The sequence below is a fragment of the Marmota monax genome, unplaced genomic scaffold, assembly GCF_021218885.2.
Source record: "Marmota monax isolate L192 unplaced genomic scaffold, Marmota_monax_Labrador192_F-V1.1 WCK01_AAM20220418_F8-fsc00011, whole genome shotgun sequence".
Classification (NCBI taxonomy): domain Eukaryota; kingdom Metazoa; phylum Chordata; class Mammalia; order Rodentia; family Sciuridae; genus Marmota; species Marmota monax.
The window spans coordinates 20108142-20128857 of record NW_026693082.1 but is presented as its reverse complement, the minus strand read 5'-3'; the positions used below and the strand labels follow the sequence as shown (position 1 = coordinate 20128857).

Below are 20716 nucleotides of genomic sequence, written 5' to 3'. Positions count from 1 at the left end.
GCAGAGCTACACAGGACTTAAAAAGCAGTGGAATAAAGCCTCATCAAATCAGAATTATAGGGGCCATTGGAAAAATCCTAAATTAGACAACATTTGATAAAATCCATTTAAAAGAAACATAAACATGTTTATTTTAACTAGTTCTGGGATTATGCCAACCCAGATACATTGAATAGATAAGAATATTCTGTAATTAGCATATTATTCATGTGCTAGCAAGTGTTACTTGAAAACAGTTTAAAGTTGAAACACAAACATATCCTGTGTGACATGGCTTGCATGATTCTTTTGCTGGAAAAAAAAAGGGGAGGGGGACTTTTTAAACAATAGACATTGTAAATATCAAGTGTTTTCAGCTCTTACCAGAACTAACAACAATTACAGAGATCCCAGTGAAAGATTTTTTCCCATTTAATGAAATTCTGTGTATACATACTACGTATTCCTAATACACGACTTATTTTTGATTATGTTAAGTGATGTTTTTCCCACTAAAAAGAAAATTAAGTTGAGAATGTTTAGCCATTTGATTAGGTTGTTTTCTGAAAAAAAAAATTTTTTTTCTATTCTTTTAGAACTAGTAGATCTTCCCTTGGTAAAATTTGACTTTTCTTGCAACAAAGTGCTGGTGATTCCCATCTGCTTTAGAGAGATGAAGCAGTTGCAAGTGTTGCTGCTTGAGAACAATCCCCTGCAGTCCCCACCAGCTCAGGTGAGCCACTTCCATTATCTGCTGAATAATACTGTATCAGTTGTGATCAGAAGCAAGTGCCAAATCTGAAAAGATGAAACCCTAGGTGAATCAGACTATACTAAGTTGCCTTCTGCAGAATCCAATCTGTTTACCTGCATTTGACTCACTATTTTGACTATTCCAGCTCCAGAATTATGTATTTGATTTTTGTCATGTATACATACCTTAGAAACTTTTTCATGGAGCAGGTGATTTACAAAAGGGGTACTATGCTCCTCATTTGAATCATAGCTGCAAAATGGAGTTTAAACATCTTAAAAACTGATTATTGATTGTTTAGAGATAGGGCTCAAGCTCAGATATAAGCATAAGAACAATAAGAAGTAGATGTTCTTTCGGATGTAAATATGTAAATGTTTTCATGTTTAGTCATTTTTCAAATGACTTAAGTTCATAAACCTTCAATTATTTATAAACTGTTAATTACTTCCTTATGGGCTTGAAAATAATTCTGCTTTTATCATCTTTTGTTATTGGAATGCTGCTAGTCCAGTTATCTGTTATACTTATTACACTATACTTAAATACATCTCTGTTAGAATTTTGTAGTTTAATTTTTTAAAAAGGAATTTCTTGAGCATGGTTTTTTAGTCAAAGTAGAATTTGTAGAAATGATTCCCCAAATCCTTACATGTTTTGGAAAGGTCCAATTTAGTGTGCATAGTTAGAGTGTTACATAAACTGAAATTGTGAAAACTAAAATATGTGGTTATGTATCTGGTACTTAAAATTTGTTTTGTCATTAAAAATTTAATGTGCTTTATTAATTTCTCTGTAGATTTGCACAAAGGGCAAAGTGCACATATTTAAGTATCTGAGCATACAAGCGTGCCAGATTAAGACAACTGACTCCCTTTATCTCCACACCATGGAGAGGCCTCACTTACACCAGCATATTGAAGACAGGTGAGTCCATGCCTTCACTCAGAAAAACATCTAGGAGGCTTCCCATCTGAATTTAAATTGAGGGCTTTATTGCCTATTGTCATTATTGGTGACCACCATCCAACCCCCATGTGAGCCTATGCTATTTTAAGATCAGAATAATAAATCTATTTCTTTTTAAAAAAGGAAAAAAAATTGCTTAGGCCAAGCCTGTTCAGGTAACCAACAAAAATTTATTTGCTTCAACCACCCAATTCTACTTTATAATTCAGAGTTCAGAAACTACTGGAATAAGAAAAATTGAAGCTGTTGAGAATGTTTTGGCATCTCTTAATATCTCAGCTTTCATTTCCTAATCAATAATCAGTCCTTCCTGAGTAGTGTATGGATACATATAAGTAAGATCTATAATATAAATGTGGGCATTTTTTACTTATCAGTCAGGTAAGCTCAGACATGCCCTTTTAACAATTACTGATTTTTCAGTGTGCCTTCTGAACTTTGTTAAGAAGAACACAAGGCTTTTAAAAAATTGTTTCTCAGAAATGCAATGTGTAGTTTTTTGCCACTTCCTGTTTCAAATGGAAGTGCTGAGATCCTTTCACATGTCCTTGGGTCATTTATAGCATAAATCAGGCTTTGACCTTCCAAATGACCTTCCAAACAAAATTCCCACAATGAACACACTTGGAGAAATACAAGTCCTTTCAGAGGAGTCTCCGTTGCAGAAGTCTTTTCCTCACTTTTTCCTAAACAGGGCAACTTAAAAGACTACCCTAATTGTATTTTCAAGTAATGTTTCAAGTATGTATCCATTATTTTATGTTTGTAAAGATTCTATCAAGTTTATATAACCACCAAATAAAAGTATACAGAATTCTTGAAAACATTTTGTAAGCTAAGAGGTAAAACAGTTACGCAGTTTACTGCTTTTTTATATGCTGGAATAAATAAGAAAATTGGTAACTGTTTCAAAGAATCATGAAATCTAAGAGTGGGAAAAACTGAACATAAAGAATTTCTCTTGTATTTTTGGGTGGTACAAATCTATGATTTTTGTAGGGTCTGTGTCTTTATAATCTTTAATACTAGGCTGATTTGTTGCCTTATAATAATAATAATACAAATTTGTATAGGAAAGTAACTATTAGAATATAATTGATATATCTTGGTGTGACTTGTGCTTTTAATTTTTCCTAAATGAATTCAATATTGATGACATCTATCCCAGCAAGAAGGATTCTGATTCGGGAGTTGGAAGTGATAATGGAGATAAGCGATTATCGGCTACTGAGGTAAAACTAGTGACCAGATCTTTTTTCTTTTGTGCTAATGGATATATCTGTCCATGTTTGCTAAACTCCTTTCTGGAAAAGGACTTTGATGCATCTGCATGAGACTATGTGATCATGTTCTGTGAAAGCAATTTGAAATTCTCTAACGGTTATGCAGATATTAGCCACTCCCACATATTACCTGGAATATTCTTGAATGTTTAATAAATATTTATGAAATGACTAAATGGTATACAAGTATCCATGAAGAACTTTTAAAATATGCTAATTTTTAAGTGAACTTAGGAAAATGTTGTTATATGCATGCATAAATGTGAAGAAGTCAAGTGTAGCATTTTAGTAGTTTACTGATAGGGAGTGCATTTATGAGTAGCTGTGTTTGACAACAATAACTGTTTTCCTGAAACAAATTGTGTTCTGTTTAGTTGAATAAAAGTCTGGTTAATTTGTAAGCTAAGAGGTTTCACAGGCTAGAGAACAGATCACTGTTCATTAATACATTTATTATCTCATATCCTGTATTAGAGCCCCCCTCCCAGGTCTTACGTTAATGTACCATTAAATGGAGCTTCTTCACTGAGAGAATGAGAAGGGATAGATGTGGTCCGGGGAGCTCATCAATACTCTTTCCTTTTTTTGAGGGAAGTTACTGAGATTTTATAGTAATTAAGTCCTGAACCATCATGATCCTCTTTGAAGAATTTGTTCCTAATAGGACAGTCACCTCTCTAAGGAGATCACATTTCTGCTGTGTGACTCCAGAGGAGCCTTTCCCCAGTTCTCAGATCTTGGTGGTTTAATAGGTAGCTAAGGTTTTGGGATTTGTTTTCCAAAAAACACTCTGTAAAGCAGTGTATTAAAAAAAAAAAAGTAAGATTCCTCAACATTTTTTGAATACAGAACATTTTGAAAGGAAGAAGAGTTAGCAGAAGAAGTCCAGGGTCAGTAAAAGAAAATGGCCTACACAAAGCCACATTAATAGTTGACCAGGGTTCCCTGGTGGGGTGGCATACTAAACACAGAGCTTTCTAAGTTGCATTTTAATTTATCCCCTTTGGCTTTATTAAAACTCATAAGGCCCCTCAAATGGGCCATTGTTATAGAAACTACTCTCCCTATACTTATTTTCTATTAAGTTAAAACAGACTCTGCTTTATCCTCTATCTCCCTTCTAAAGCTAATTAAATTCATTAATAAAACATTACTCAAAGATGTTCATTATTCCTCTGTTACTCTTAGCTTAAGTAGGATGCTAATATCATTCTAAGAGGAACCTAAGGATTTATTGTCTTCCCTTTAATTCAATGCATATCTTTGGAATTTTGGTCAATTTTTAAGATGGGGGTGGTGGAGGGAAAAGAGGCTGCAGAAAGGATTATATTCTGCAGAATAAAATGTATGACTTCTCTTTGATGTTTTCTTTTCTCATACTGTAGTCTTATTACCTAAGAATGCCTCTAAGAAATTTGTTGGACTGAGAAGGGTTTTTCTTTCTCCTATGGATTGTTCTATTGTTTCTTTGGCAACTATGTTACCCCCTCCTCCACTAGTATTTCATTGTGGGCCTCAGGAATCACTTCTCATTGCCTTTCTTTGGCTATTATCATTGTCTGATTGTTTTTGCATTTGTCATGAAGAAATTAAAAATCTACTTTTTTAAGATAAACAAGCAAGAACGTGCAGAGTCCTCCGAACATTTGTTTGAAGAATGAAGTGTATGCTCGCTTCCACCAGTTTCCAAACAATCTGCTCATGTGTCCAAAAGTAAATAGGGACAAACTCTAAAGGTCCTAGCCTCAGGAATTTAGGAGCAGGTCATAATCACCTGAAATGTGTTCCGGGGAGATTTCTGGTCCCTGGGACTTAGAAACCTTTTTACTAAAAAACAACGGAGAAATGGAGACAGGAAAATTAATGAGCCTCCGTATTTCATTTTTGTTGTTGTTGTTGTTTTGTTTTTGATGGGGGTACTAGGGATTGAACTCAGGAGCACTCAACCACTGAGCCACATCCCCCGCCCTAATTTGTATTTTATTTAGAGACAGGGTCTCACTGTGTTGCTTAGCACCTCACTTTTGCTGAGGTTGTCTTTGAACTCACAATCCTCCTGCCTCAGCCTCCTGAACTGCTGGGATTATAGCACTGCATCCAGCCCATATTTCATTTGTGACAGCTTTTCTGAATAAACCTCATCAACTGCTATGGGAAAGGAATCCTCAGAGAGGACTAACTCCAATAACTACATTGAAGCTTTATTCTGAAAATCACCAAACACATGCCCTCTTTTTTTGTTTTGTTTTGTTTTAATATTTCCTTTTTTAGTTATAGTTGGACACAATACCTTTATTTTATTTATTTATTTTTATGTGGTGCTGAGGATTGAACCCAGGGCCTTGCATGTACTAGGTGAGCGCTCTATATTGACCCACAACCCCAGCCCACATGTTCCTTCTTAATGACTGCCATTGTTTGGCTCTTATATATAGCGCAGCTTCCTCAGCCTGAACCAAGGAGATAAACTGAAGCTTAATGTCACATGTAAAAGGCAGGCTGAGTAAATAAGATACTATCACAGATCTTCATAGCCAGCTCTTTATGGCTAGCCAGATGAAACTCACATGTAGTTTTGGTAAATTAGCCTTGTGTTCAGGTCTCACAGTGATTAAAGTGATTGGTTGGACTTAGGCCTAAGTTATATATTATTAGGAATAATTATGAATTACTATAATATTTGGATATTACATAGTCCTTTTTAGTACCCTTAATATGGGTTCTTAGTTAAGAAAAACGTAGATAGCTGACAAGAGTTCGCTCAGAACATACATAAGAGAAGTGCATGTGTACCATCAGTGTTAGTGACCCAGCTTCCACAGCAAGAAACCATTTTTCCAGTACCCCAGAAATCCTGGCTCATGCACCCACCCTTACCCCAAGAACACCCACTATCCTGAGTTCAAATGCCATGGAAGCAGTATTCTGGTTTTCAACTTCAACAGGTAGAATTGTCCTTTGTGTCTGGCTTCTCTTACTCAACATAATGTTTGCAAGGATCACAGGATATTGTTTTAATACAGTGTTCTCTTTTTTTCCATTGATAAAACTCACTTGGATGAAACTGTGTGCTGTATCTTTTCAGCCTTCTGATGAAGACACGGTTAGCCTTAATGTGCCAATGTCAAATATCATGGAGGAAGACCAGATCATCAAGGAGGACCCGTGCCATCGCCTTAGCCCCAATAAAGGTCTGAGGGAAGAAGTGCTTGTTTTCAAGTTTCAAAGGTTATGTTTAAAATAACACATGCACAAATGTGGCAGTGATAATAGTTAATGTTTATTGCACATTACCCCTGATTCAGGCATTGTGTTCATCTGGAAAGGAGATTTTTAAAATTCAGACTGCTGAGATAGATATTCTACTCATCTCCATTTTATACAGGAGAGAGCCAAGTGTCAGAGAGTTTGAGTAACTTGCCGGTACCACGTCCTACAGTAAATAGTAGAATTATTCACATTATGGAGGTTTACAAAAGATTCTTTAAATCCATTTTAGGAAAGAAAATTTTGAGATGGTAGATATATTAGTTAGGACAACCTTAGCTGCTGTCACACATAAAATCCCCCAGTATCAGTGATTTAACACAATCCAGATTAAGTCCAAATGGGAGTTAGTGAGTTAGTGATGTACAGGGAACTCCACTCCAAGCTTTGATTCAAGGACTCATTCTACTTTTGTCCTGTGACTCTCTTTTGTTAATACAGGACTAAGATTCCTGTCCCACAGTCTTCCTTGAGATTAAACAAACAATTCCTCTGTTTTAAACCAGAAGGGAAAGAACATGGAGGTTTGCTGGCAGGGGTTTGTTGCTAGTAATGGTCCTGGGAGAGTGTCCATTACTTACTTACAAGCTAGACTTCAGTTCACAGCCACATCTAACTCCACATGAGGGTAGCTAATGTAGTTCAGGAACTTTCTTGACTTTGGACAAGTCAGTTGATTTTAATTACCTCCCCTATGGATGAGATAATTTGATTAGGTAACTGCTGAACTTCATAGCTCCCAAGTTGCTCTTCTTCTTCTTTTGGTACTGGAGATTGAACCTGGGGGTGCTTTAACACTAAACCACATCCCCAGCCCTTTTTATTTTTTTACTTTGGGACATGGTCTTGCTAAGTTGCTCAGGACCTCACTAAATTTCTGAGGCTAGCCTTGAATTTGGGATCCTCTTGCCTCAGTCTCCCAAGTTGCTGGGATTACAGGTGTGCATCACCATGCCCAGCTCTGTTGTTGTTAAATAATCATGAAATGATCACCAAACATGGAGGCTTGCAGACGTTCAAAATCCTTGTAACTAATTTCATATCAAGTTACATTATTATGATGACTGTTTCCCAATGACTTTTAGGGAAAATACTAAAGTTCGATGTTTTCTGATTTGTGGCACAAAGGATTTCATGATGCAGGAATAATAAAGAACAAGGTTAATATACAGATTATCTCTGTGATAGTTTAAGAATGCTCACATTAATAATGAGAGAGTTGTTTAAAGCTACTCAAAATTTGATGTTTGCTTCTACTACTTGGATTTAAGTTTTTAAGTTCAGCGCTTAAGGTTAGCATTACACGTAAGAAGATCAGCATTAAACTTATGATTGGAAGCATACATTGTCCAAAAATAGAACTGTTTCCTTGCCTAATAACTGCCATTGTATTAATGAAGGCAAAACTGTGACATTATGCAAAACAGGAGGGCATTTTAGGCAGAATTTTCAAATTAAAGGATTAAGAAATCTGCTATTAGGGAGCCCCCCCCTTTCAACCTGTTCTGGGTGAGGGTATCTTGCTGGTTATGTGAGTGCTTGAAGCAGAACGTTTTTAGTCTTCAGATTGGTCAGAAGAGTTCCTCATACTGTTTCTTTTGCTTCTCCTTCATCCCTTGGAACATGTTCCCCTTGGTTGTGCCCCACCTAAACATGCCTGTACCCCTGTGGGACTTTTTTGCAGTCATTTCTGTTTGCTAGGATTGGGGGCTCTTGTCTAGTCCTGTCCCACAGTCTTCCTTGAGATTATCTGCTTCCTAAGGACAGAGTCATATTTGACTGATTCTTTTAAGCCCCCAAGTGTATTGCATAATACCTGCCAGTTAGCAGCTGCTAATTAAATATTTGTTGAACCTGGAATTTGAAACAATTACTCAAAAGAGGACACAGAAGCCCTCTTTTATAATTTGTTTTTTCAATTTCTTAAAAGAGTAAGAGGAAATTTTGTTTCTCTCATGATGAACCAAGCCACAAAGAGGTCTTGACTTTGTAAATTCAGTTGGAGACTTTCATTTAATTTTGTTCCTCTCCCATTTTTTAAAAAATCTTTTCCTCAGATTCTATAGGGAAAAGAAAATCTGGGTCATTCCTATACCTCTGTAATAACTAAGAGAGGAGGTGAAAACAATTAGATGATGTGTTTGAGGATCGCTGTGCTTTATGCTTCCGTCACGAAATCATGCTTTCTTCCTTTCTCCGTATTTCCCTAATAGGGGAATTTCATCAGGAATTTCCACCAGAGCCTTCCCTTTTGGGGGACAACAACAACTCAGGAAAACAAAGAGACCAGTTTGCTGATGGGGCAGATGTTCTTCATTCGGGATTTATGAACTATATTAAGGTAAGGTTTTGAGGATCAATTAATTTTTCTTACTTGCATTCTTCTGTTGGGCACTTCAGAACTTAAGTTCAGGGTTTCCAATCCATCACCTTCAAAGTCCCTCTTGCTGTGGCCTGCCTGAAGCCTCCAGCACATCTTTTCAAAGCTCAGTGTGTCTATTTTTTGACATTCAGAACTGCTTTTCGCCCGGTATGTCTCTGCGTTTACCTGCTTATGCATATGGATTTTGTGTTGTTTTGGTTTGTTTTCAGAAATTGCTCAGTTTTTCCACTATTCACTGCATCACGTAAGTTAGTCAACTTACCAGAATTACCATTATCACTCAACTTACCAGAATTACTATTATCACTCGCTCAGTAAAAGCTAAAACAGTTTCATGCTGCTCAGTATGTTCTAGATGAGTACTTAGCTTGAGATACAGATGGAGTATCCCTTGTCTAGAGTGCTTGGGACTAGAAGTGTTTCAGATATTGGAGGTTTTCAGATTTGGAAGTTTTGCATAGATTTTGCTAGTTGAACATTCCTAATCTACAAATCTGAAACCCAAAGTTTATTAACAAAAATTTTCAGATTTTGGAACCTTACAAGGTTTCAGACTTCAGTCAGGCATGGTGACACATACCTGTAATCCCAGTGACTTGGGAGGCTGAGCCAGGAGGTCTACAGTTTCAAAGCCAGCTTGAGCAGCTTAGCAGGTGAGACTCCAAGCAATTTAGACCCTGTCTCAAAATAATAAAAAGGTCTGGGGATATAGTTCAATGGTAAAGTGCCCCTGGGTTTAATCCCTAGTACTCTTCCCCCTGCCCCAAAAAAGGGAAAGATTAAATTCAGATTTCCAAGCATTTTGGATTTCAGATTTTTGGATCAAGGATGTATAACTTGTTATGTCCTTAGTGTCCAGAGAGAAGTGGAGACTTAAAATCTGGAGGTAACTCTTCCTTTGTGGATAGGTCACTCCAAGGACATGTGTTCCTGAACTTTGTAGTTGCCCTGAAGTATTGAAAGGGCAGTGAAGTCCCCAAGGAGTCAGGAAGCCCTAATTCTGGTAGAAAAAGGGAGGAGAGAAAAACTAGGCCTGTGCTGATTTGCAGTCAGGCTCAGCTACTTGATGATCTGATTAGATGCCCTGGTATGTTCTACCCATCCTTTTGGTTCAGGTTGAGGATTCCTGTTTTGGTGAAATAAAGTCACTGTGGCTTGTGAGAGGTGCTCATCTTTGAGTTACTATGTTGAAGCCAAGAATGGGATCTCTAGGTGACCCTCCTTAGACTCTTGAGGAGCCTGTTAGCAGGGCTGGACTAGCCTAAACGAGCATCTCTGGGTGTCACCCTCGAGGAGAACTGTTTGAGACCTGTGTGCTCAAGCCATCAAGACAAAAATAATGGACCTGCCATATGTGTGTGGAATATGACCATCAACCATGATTACAAAAGCATATAGAAGGATAAAACAGGAAAGCTAACTCTTTACTCTGTGTCTCTACTTTGTCATTAACCTGTCGAGTCTCATTTATGCTTTCCATCTCCACTGACCCATGGGCATTGCTTTGGTTGAGCCTCATTGTTTCTTAAGTTAATGGCTGTAGGAGCCCCCTCCCTTCTGCACTACCTTGTGTGCCGTGTGCGTGTACACACACACACACACACCATGTTCTGCCACCAAACCTTTTCTTGAAATACAAATCTCATCACATCACTGACAGGCCAGTGGTTCTCACAAGACTCTTCCAGATTTCACCACTGTCTATCAGCTTTATGGGACAATTCAGTCAGGAAAACATAGAAAATTAGAGGACTTTTCCCCTTCATTTCCCCTAAAGATAGAAATTTTGAAGAATATATTTCAAAGATGCTTAAATTTAAAGTTTTTTGTTTGTTTGTTTTTTTTTTTTGGTGTTGGAATTTGAACCCAGGGGTGCTTGGACTACATCCCAATCCCAGCCCTTTTTATTTTTTTATTTTGAGATAAGGTCTTAGTAAATAAGGCTAGTCTTGAACTTGCAATCCTCCCGTCACTCAGATTACAGTTAGGCCCAACAAATATAAATTTTGAAGGAGATAGTGGTTAGTAAAGAAAAGCATGCTATTTCAGAAAAACGAAGTTCCCTAGATTCAGAGATTTCAGGAAGCGAATCACCCCATGAACAAGTCTGCTCTAGGGACTAGAGCTAGTGGCCAGACATTTTAGCAGTGAGAAGGGATGAGGAAGTCAATTTGGCAAATGTTTCCTGGAAGACCTTTGTCCTGGAAAGTCAAGAGGGGAATGCTAATTATGAAGTAAACCCTAAACTTATAAGGGCAAGGATAAGTTGTGTGTTGAAAATCAGGCCATGTCTGGCTTGACTTCCACCACTTTAGCATCTATGAATATGTGCCTGAGGCCCCCAAGTGTGCCAGACCACTCAGTGCCTGGACCAGCAGTTCTGTTTTACATTATCCTGTTTTGTTTACTGAGTTAGCATCTTGTATTTTGTAACTGCACTCGATTTTCATTCTTCATGGTAGTCGATAGTGTGTGACATCACTATGCATATTAAATTTTCCAGTACTGAGCCATCGCTCTAGAGAAAAGACAAGTGCCTGTGAGTCATCAATGAGTGACCTTATTTTATGTGTTTCTGTTTCACGACACCACACTTTATATAGTTATTTGTCACTTAGTGATGGAGTTGAGTCTGGAGAAATGCGATATGGAGCAGTTTCATCATTGTAAAAACTGCACAGAGAGTGCTCCAGAAACCAAGGTGGCTCCAGCATTACTGGGTGATATAGCCCTGTGGCTCCACTATTATGTAAGTGGCGCATCCTCAACTGAAATGTCATCACGTGGCACATGACAGTCTGTCACTGGTTCATCACCATCGAACTCAGGGCCCATAGCACTGGAGTGCGTGCTTACCTTGCCACCTGTATGTCCTCTGTGAGGCACATCAAAACCTTTCTCGGCTTTGATAGCACTAGATAGCATTTGGCACAATTTTTAAGCATAAAGAATATGAAATTGTGGCACTGTATAGACTATGACAAGCAAACTTGTCTAGACGTGGGAGCTGAAACAAGAATGCAGTGCCCCTGTTCCACCTCAGTGGGAACCTGTGTGTCCTTGGGCTCATCTTTCATCACCCTGCATGTGTCTACAGATGGCTCAGAAGCACCACAACGAGTACTGGTTTGGGGACTACCAACGAATAATTTGAGTAGGCAAATCTACAAACAGAATTCACTGTATAGCCATCTGACTTAGCAAAAGAAGCTCAGTAAAACTGGTTCTGCACTTTGAAAATCATGAGATGTTTTATGCTCTCAGCTACTTTTTATCTTGAGACTGAAAACTGGAAGGAAATACTCCTGTCTCCTATAGTTGAAACCAATAAGAAGGACTAGACCACGTTCCCTGGGTCATTCCTGGCAGTATATTTTCACCTATGAATTTCTCTGTCATTTGGAGAGCAGCGTGGCCATTTATATAGTTAACTTTATTGCACACTGAAAGTAGAGTCAGGGCAGCAGAGGCCTGAGTGTTGTTGATCCAGAGGCCACATTGAGGGGCTGGCCTCCTCCTCAGGGCCAGCGTCATCTTCATGACATAGCTGCAGACTCTGCTGCTCCTGCATTAGTTAAGGATATGCCCCAGCCCTTGACACTCTGGGGCAGCTTCCGTTCTTGCATTGACCTGGTTAAAGCAGTGTTTTCTCTGTGTCAGAGGCAAAAGTGCAAAGAAGGGAGGCCCCCAGGGTCAGTTATCTCAGAATTTGCTTCTCCTGGGGTCTCTTCAGGAAACATTGCAGGGGGTGGGTTGCAGTGCAGAGAGGACATTCTTTGAGTGAGATCTGGATAATGTGCACATGAAAATTATTGGGCTATTGGATATCTCTGAGGCATTTTTCTGTCATTAAGTACTTTTACCTTTTTTTCCCCAAAACACATACACAGGGAGAGGCACAATCCCAGGCTTGCACACACCCCCTTTGTCTCCTCTCACAAACACATGGATGCACATTCATATGTGACTCAGGAACTCAAGGAGGCATCTGTCAACACAAGGAGGTGCTAAAAGAGCAACAAGGAAACCGATTCAGCTTTATTGTTTTTATTCTTGTTTTAATCCTCTTTTGGTGAGCAGGGGGTTACCGGGAATTGAACCCAGGGGCACTCAGCCACTGAGCCACATCCCCAGCCCTATTTTGTTTTTTACTTAAAAACAGGGTCTATCTCGCCTATTGCTGAGGCTGGCTTTGAACTCTCGATCCTCCTGCCTCAGCCTTCCCAGCTGTTGGGATTGATTACAGGCTAATTATCTCATTTTTTAATTAGTACAAAATACATGTAACATAAAATTATCATCTTAGCTGTTTTGTCACCATATAATTCAGGGTGTGTTAAGTACATTCACCATCTCCAGGACTCTCCTCATCTTGGAAAACTGAAATCTGGTGCCTGTTGAACAGCTCCCCCTTCCCTTTTCCCCTGGTCCCTGGAACCACTATTTTACTTTCTGTTTGGAGGAATTTGACTCTTTGGGTACCTCACGTGAGTGGGACCATACAGCACTGTCCACCTGTGATGGCCTTATTTCACTTAGCATAGTGTCCAGGTATACAACAAATGCGAGACTTTCCTTGTTTTTAAGGCTGACTAATCATTCACGCGTATCCATCACATTTTGTTTATCCATTCATCCATTGATGTGCACTTGGCTTGTTTCTATCTTTCGACTGTTGTGAATAAGGCTGCCATGGATATGGGCTGGGGCAGGCTTTAACTCTTCACTGAACAACCAGTGGTTCTCAGAAACCATATGTTCTGTCTACAGGACAGGGCAGAAGACTGTGAAGAGCTGTTACGGATAGAAGAGGATGCCCACTGGCAGACAGAGGAAATGTGAGTGCCAGAGACCCAGTTCAAATACACTGGCAACCCTGTCCTGGTAGAATTTTTACATGCTTTTCTTCGGGTGATATTGATTAAGAAATTCCCAATTTCCCTCTGCCTGATGTTTGTCACAAGTATTGCACAATAGTGTGTCTTAGACTGTTTTGTGCCACATAACAGAATGCCACAGACTGAGTAATTTATGAACAGTGGAAGTTTATTTGGTTGACAATTCTGGAGACTGAGAAATCCAAGATGGAAGGGGCCTGCATCTGGTGAGGAACTTCTGTGGCATCGTAATGTGGCAAAAGATATTGTGTAGCAAGAGCATGAGGGTTAACCCACTTATGAGGGTAGAGACCTCATGACCTGATCCTCATAGAGGCCTCAACACTATTGTCTTATAGATTACATTTCCAACATGTGAACTTCGGACAAGTTCAAACCACAGCACAGTGCAAAGTTGGACCTCTTTGTTGGCCTTGAATTTTATCTGATTTGAGGCTCTGGGTAGAAATGTAATTCAGAGAATTAGCTAGAATGTCTAGAATGGAGATTGCCATTTGCTTTCCTTTACCTGAAAAAGCCAACAATTGGACCTCAGGTGAACTACGGGGTCTTCTGGTTTGGGGAGAGCATATACCTCTAATGTCCTGGTCCCAAATCTGATAAGTGTCATAGCTTATGTTCACTAAACACTACATGCCAGGCACTGTCCTAAATACTTAACAGGTTCACAATTCATTTGGTCTTCACAGTAATCCTATGAAGATAAGAATTTTTTAAACATTGACACAATATCTTTATTTATTTTATTTATTTGTATGTGGTGCTGAGGATCAAACCCAGTGCCTCACACATGTGAGGCAAGCACTCTACTTCTGAGCTATAACCCCAGCTCTGAAGATGAGTTCTTTTGTCCCCTATTTCAAAGATGATAAAACTGGGGCCCAGAGAAACTGATTTTTGTACTTCCAAGGTCACAGAGGGCCACCATTAACCTCGAGCAATCTTACACCAGATGAATATCCCCTCCAGTCTCTTATTAATAAAATATTTATTTAGCAAAATTTATAAGGGAGGAAGTGAGTGATTTTTTTTAAGTTATAGATGGACACCAGTCTTTATTTATTTTTATGTGGTGCTGAGGATCAAACCCAGTGCCCCACGCCTGCAAGGCAAGTGCTCCACCCCTGAGCCACAATCCCAGCCCTCAGATGAGTGATCTTATCAGATGAACCATTTCTGAGGAATTTGAGTTTGGACCATGTGACATAGATTAGAGTTTTGGTTCTCAAGATTTTGTTTTCCATGATCTGGGTTGTTGATCTGAGCCTTCCACTGAACCTTGTGATTATAGAACCTTAGACTCACAGGGAAAATTAGATAAAGCTTTAGAAACTCTGTTCTCAAACTCACATCTGCTGTTCACAATGCTGCTTACAAAAATAGGATCATCCGTAGAGCTTTATAAAATGACCAACCCTATTTGGGGTCAGACCTACTTGAGAGTATCTGGACTGGCCTGTTGTTTTAAGCCACACAGATGATTTTGCTGCACATAAAGCCTGGGTTGAGAACCACTCTCCTATACCATGCAATGTGAAGCCCACACTGTATGAAAGAACAAAATTGAGCCCAGATGGTTTAACTGGTGTTCAGAGTCTTGAGGTAGTACAGACGGTGCAGTGGAACCCTCAGGAAACCCCATGGAACCCAGGAAAGCACACTGTGAGCCCCACCCATCTTGTCTATTGCCTGATTGTGCAGTGGGGGACCAGGGGCTTCAAGCTGAGCTGAACTGAGCTTTCCCCACCCAGTGGCTCTCTGGCACCCTGCCCTCCAGGGTACTGACATGTCTTCATTGTAATATTGAATCTGTCAAAATCATTTCCATCTGTTAGATTTTTATAAGTTTACTTTTAAGTTTACTCATGTTTTAGTGATCAAGTTTTCATGCTTCGTACTTGGTTTTATGTTACAGAATAAGTTCATCCAAAGATCAGGACATGGATATAGCAATGATTGAGCAGCTGAGAGAAGCAGTAGATTTGCTGCAAGATCCCAATGGGTATGCTTGTCTTCCTTTAGCCCAGGTTTCCTGTGTAGTTAATGCCTACCAATCTAATGAGTACCTTATTTCAATTTTTAAAATACTTATATACACATTTTGGTACCAGTATAACCACTGATGAAGTAAAAGTCATTTTAATTACCAGTTTCCCAAGATTCAAAAGTGAAAGAGTCAGAATTTTGCAGAGATGGTGGTCAATTCCCTATTTTAGCTCTTAATGGAATTCATTCACCTCTCATGAAATCCACATGGGATTTTTGGTACAATACTTAGAAAACAGAAATATGGCAAAAGAACGTAAAACTTTTTTTGTGTGTGTGTGAAGATTTTTTTTTTAAGAACATGAAACTTAAGCCACTGATTTACAGAAATACAAGGAAATTTTTTCTAGAATGAAGATTAAATAAATAAACATTACTATTTTTATTTCTGATAGTACCAAAATACAAGTAACATATAAACAATAATATATATATAATATAATCTTTAGAAATCTAAAGATTTGGATTTCTGAATTTGAGTTGGCCTTTGTCGATAGCGGACGCTATATGCAGTGGGTAGTTTTTGTTTGTTTCTTAGGTAAGGATAATGGAATTCCCATGGACAAAATATTTTTCAGTAAGACAATATCAGGTATCAGATAATAACTATAAGACCACTAGAGAAACAGACCCAAAGCTTGTCTGTTGTGAAATGTCCAAGAGTCCTGGGAATTATGTGAACATGGTGTGGTCTTATAATATGGTGAACTTGGGAATCACACCACAGCACTCTTATCTGGGTTCTGGGAATTTATAATAAAGGTGGTTAGTGAATGCAGAGTGCTTTCAAGAATATTCCCAACAATATCATCTGGCATTTGAAAGAATGATGGCAGGTCAGGTTGAGTTTGACTGGAAATCTTTAGCAATTGATTTGAAAAGCACTTCCATTCTGCAGACACTCACTGAGTGTTTAGAACATGATTTATGGTGTGTACCTTGGGGGATATAAAGATGAACAAGACCCAGCTCTTTCCTTCCAGGCATTTCTAGTATTTTTTCGCTTTAGAAGTTTGGATTGATTAATATATAACCCCAAAGCAAAACAGAGTAGCCCACATGGGTGACATAGCAGTGGCATGGGATGCAGGGCTGGAACCATAGGGAGACATGGGTGCCCTGAGGAAGGGGCTCCGAGTTCTGGGCCTTAATCTCCTGCTCTGATGAGGAGTAGGTTGAACCGAGGAGCTCCGACTCTTCCGCAGTTCTGAAATGTCTGGAGCCACAAGTTGTGCCGATGTGGATGGGATGGTAGGTGTAGCTGCACTCTGGAAGAGCCCGGAGGAATGTCCCTGGCCACACGTGGTTTGCGTCTTTATTAAGTGCTATGTTTAAATCATAAATGTTGAAACATTTCCTGTGGAGTTCATTTCCTCCCTAAAATAATCCACTACTTTGGCTACTTTAGATTTTGTTATTTATTCTGAAATAACTACTATAAGTCTGATTTTCTAACAGTATTTTTGTAAGCCAGTGTAATCCTGTTAAAGTAGAAGTCCTTCTTGTTTTGCTTCTGATAAAGAGAGGGAATTCAAGACATGTTTATTTCTAGATTTTAAAATATTAACAATAAACATGTTTACATACATATTGGGTTTCTCCTTTATCTCACAGTTCATAGATCCAGGGGTTTTTTTTAGGTCCAGAAACTTAAGTGGAATATGGCTGTCCTGTTTTTCTTTATTTCGTTTTCTTCTCTAGGCCTTCTCAGTGTTAGTGTGGTAACATTTTCATAGGCATATTTATTATATTGTGTTAAATTATTATAATTATTATATTATTGAATTATATATGCAAAGATGGCTTTATAATTTTTCTATCGCTTATGGATTTCCTGGCTTCATTGTTCTTTGAAAAAAAAGAGCAACTTACCTCTTAAAATTGCGTAATTCAAAAAAACTATACCTGAGACAATTTCAAAAGTAAAAAATGTGTATCAAATTGATTATGATTTATTTTTCCTTTTTGGGAGTGGGGAGGATGCTGGGGGTCAAACCCAGGCCTCCTGCATGCTAAGCAAGTGCCCTAGGACTGAGCTTCACCACAGTTCTGAATTCTTATTTTATAATTGAGAGGATTAAGTTTATACCACAAAGGTCTTCCCACCAGAACCAAATGTTGTTGGCACATATGTTTATTTGTAGTACTCTTAGCAACTTCTGTAAATTAATGAAATTCTAGAATAAAACTTAGTATATGCTACCTATGAAAATTGGGATTTTTATTGGAAATTTCTCTTACATTGTGAATCAGTTGGATTTCAATACCAGTAACAGATGGAAAATTATATTTTGACCCCCCGTGGGATGGGAAATGCCATACAGTTTTTCATTTTTGTCATAAACCCTTCTTCACTTAATCTTAGATAAACACTGCTTTTCATTATATAAAGTTTTAAACTAAATATGACCAGGAGAATTTATAACAAGTTTAATAAATATACTGACATTTCTTCCCCCTTACTTTTTAGATTAAGTGCAGATATTACTGAGAGAAGTGTTTTAAATCTGTATCCTATGGGATCAGCAGAAGCCTTAGAACTACCAGATTCTGCACTTAAGTATGTTTGCCTTTTTATAACTAAAGATATTTCTCTTTTGACATTGAAGTACTTATGCTTTAAATTCTACCTTATGTCTTCCTTTTTCTTTCCTTGTGCCCACAGTGGTCAAATGCAGCTGGAGACATCCCCAGTGTGTGAGGTAAGACTACAGCACTGAGCAGTGCTCTTTCCAGAATACTCTACCACATTCTGTAAAGATCTGTCCGGGGAAACATTTTTATGAGTGAGACCAATATCCATGTTTGTCCAAGACACATTTTTCAGTGTTTGTATACTTTCCTTCTCTTAATTCTGCTTCTCTGTTATATCTCACCTTCTATTAAAGATGAGAGATGGCTATTTCTCATAGATTCTTTAAATTTTTTTATAAAAAGTTGCACTGAGTCAGGTGTCAACCGCTGTGATGCATGGGAAACCTGCTCTTTGTTAGAAACTGGAGCTAGGTCCATGTAGTATAGATTTTGGACCCTAGGAAGAAATCTGGCTAGAAAAGACCTGAAAAGCAAGAGCAATTGAATTTCTGTGTGGTGTTAGGAAGATAAGAGATTATTACAAGCTGGGTGTGGTGGCACACACCTGTAATCCTACCAACTCAGGAGGTTGAAGCAGGAGGACCACAAATTTGAGGTCAGCCTTGGCAACTTAGACCCTGTCTCAAGATAAAAAATAAAAAGGGGCTGGGAATGTAGCTTAATAATAAAATGCTGCTGAGTTCAATTCTCAGGGCTGAAAGAAAGAAAAAAGAAAAAGGAAAACAAAAATCTAAAAGAGAATATTATAAACTGGTGGGGGTGTTTGGGAGCAGGGTGAGGGTAGATTAGGTAGAGTTACAGGGGTTTGAGTGGCTCTAGAGAAAGCAGTTTTGACATAAAACTAGAGATGAGCCTAAAAGGTCCCAAAGAAAGATTGTTACCCCAGTTACGGAGAGAGAGGTTTGCATGATGATTTGGGAGTTATGGCCTGTTTAAATCTGTTTTATCCCTTCTTTGTGAATGGGCTTAGGGTGGCTAGTTTAGGTACCCAGATTATATACAAACCAATCTATTCCCCCTGTGGTGTTTACACGTGTATTACCAGTAAAGCTTCATACCCTTTAACTATTAAAAGTTCCTGTGTGCAAGAAATATGGAAAAAAGAACTGTACAAGAGAGTATGAGAACTATTCCCAGAGAGTATGGTTTCATTGTTAAATGCAGTGACTTGGAATGATGTGAGCTATAGCCGCGTCCCGAAGACTTGCTAACTCTAGGCTAGCTAATTAACCTCTCTAAACTTAACCTTCATTTTCAGTAAATTGGGATCATAATAATAGCTATTGTAAAGCTTAAATAAGATGATTCAGAACGGCCTCACCATACAGGGCGCCTAAGTGCTGGCTGTTCACCTCCTGCTCTGTTATTGTTATTGGTGTGGTCTCTAGAGGGAGCGGGTACCACTGCTGCTCTGGGTTGAGGCAGCATTGAACTACTCCAGTAGCAGAGCATCAGGAAGCCTTTCATTAGCAGGCTGTCCTGGATTCATGGCCTCAAGTTTCCATTTGAGATTGATTTGGTTCTCTGCACACTCATGTTTTTTTTTTTTTTTTTTTATGTTTCTTATTTGGATATGATTTTAACTTTACAAAGGAGTGCATAGATAAATAATAAAATAATAAATAAATAAATAAATAAATTACAAGGTTCTACAAAATGTTGCAAAAAAATTACAGTCTTGTACCTAGATTTACTGATTACAGGTTGAACATCCCTAATCTGGAAATCCAAAATCCAGGCACTCTAACATCCGAAACTTTTGAGCACCAACATAATGCCGCAAGGGGGAAATGCCACCTCTGACCTCATGTAATGAGTTGCAGTCAAATTACAGATATTACTAAAAATATTGTATTAAATTACCTCAGGCTAACTGTAGAGAAACATAAATGAGTTTTGTGTTTCGACTGGCGTCCCATCTCAAGATACCTAATTATGCAGTTATTCTAAAATCCAAAACACTTCTGGTATCAATAATTTTGGATAAATGATTCTCAACTTATGTTAACATTTGGCCACATTTTCTATATTTTATATATATATATATATATATATATATTCTATTCCTATATTATATCCTATATTATATTCCTATATATTATTAATTTCCTCTCTTTCTTTCTCCCTACCACCTGCACACACACATTGGGTGTTTTTTTTTGTAAGTTTTATACATCATTGTCCTTTATTCCTAAACATCTTGGTGTATATCTTCTAAGAATATGGATTTTATCTTAGGTAACACATGCCAGTTATCAACTTCATAAATTTACATGGATAACCTATTTTTATCCAATCTGCTATCTACACATGCAATTTTATCAACTGTTCTAAGATGCTTTCAGATCATTTTTTTCCCTATCCAGTATAGGATCTAGTTTTCAGATATATATATATTCCTGTATGCAATGTTTTTGTAACATTTCTTTAATTTTTATGACCTTCAAAATTTTAAGAACTCAAATTTCCTCTTTTTAATGGAATGTCCTTCATTTGGTATTTATCTTACATTTCCTCGCGATTGGTTTGAGGTTCTGTGTTT

At 38.2% G+C, this 20716-nt stretch overlaps 1 protein-coding gene across 3 annotated transcripts in view; it reads left to right on the top strand.

Annotated features, from left to right (window-relative positions):
• The window catches only part of Lrch1 (leucine rich repeats and calponin homology domain containing 1), a 186984-nt gene that overhangs the window by 125283 nt on the left and 40985 nt on the right, over positions 1–20716 (top strand). For 2 of the 3 annotated variants that reach the window (XM_046454072.2, XM_058582577.1), the window contains exons 5-13: positions 576–712; positions 1533–1660; positions 2871–2934; positions 6071–6176; positions 8466–8593; positions 13406–13473; positions 15449–15535; positions 18050–18139; positions 18245–18281. In XM_046454072.2, the coding sequence (XP_046310028.1) occupies positions 576–712; positions 1533–1660; positions 2871–2934; positions 6071–6176; positions 8466–8593; positions 13406–13473; positions 15449–15535; positions 18050–18139; positions 18245–18281 (845 nt within the window). The remainder of the gene's footprint in view (positions 1–575; positions 713–1532; positions 1661–2870; positions 2935–6070; positions 6177–8465; positions 8594–13405; positions 13474–15448; positions 15536–18049; positions 18140–18244; positions 18282–20716) is intronic. The other variant, XM_046454073.2, reaches the window with a different exon arrangement.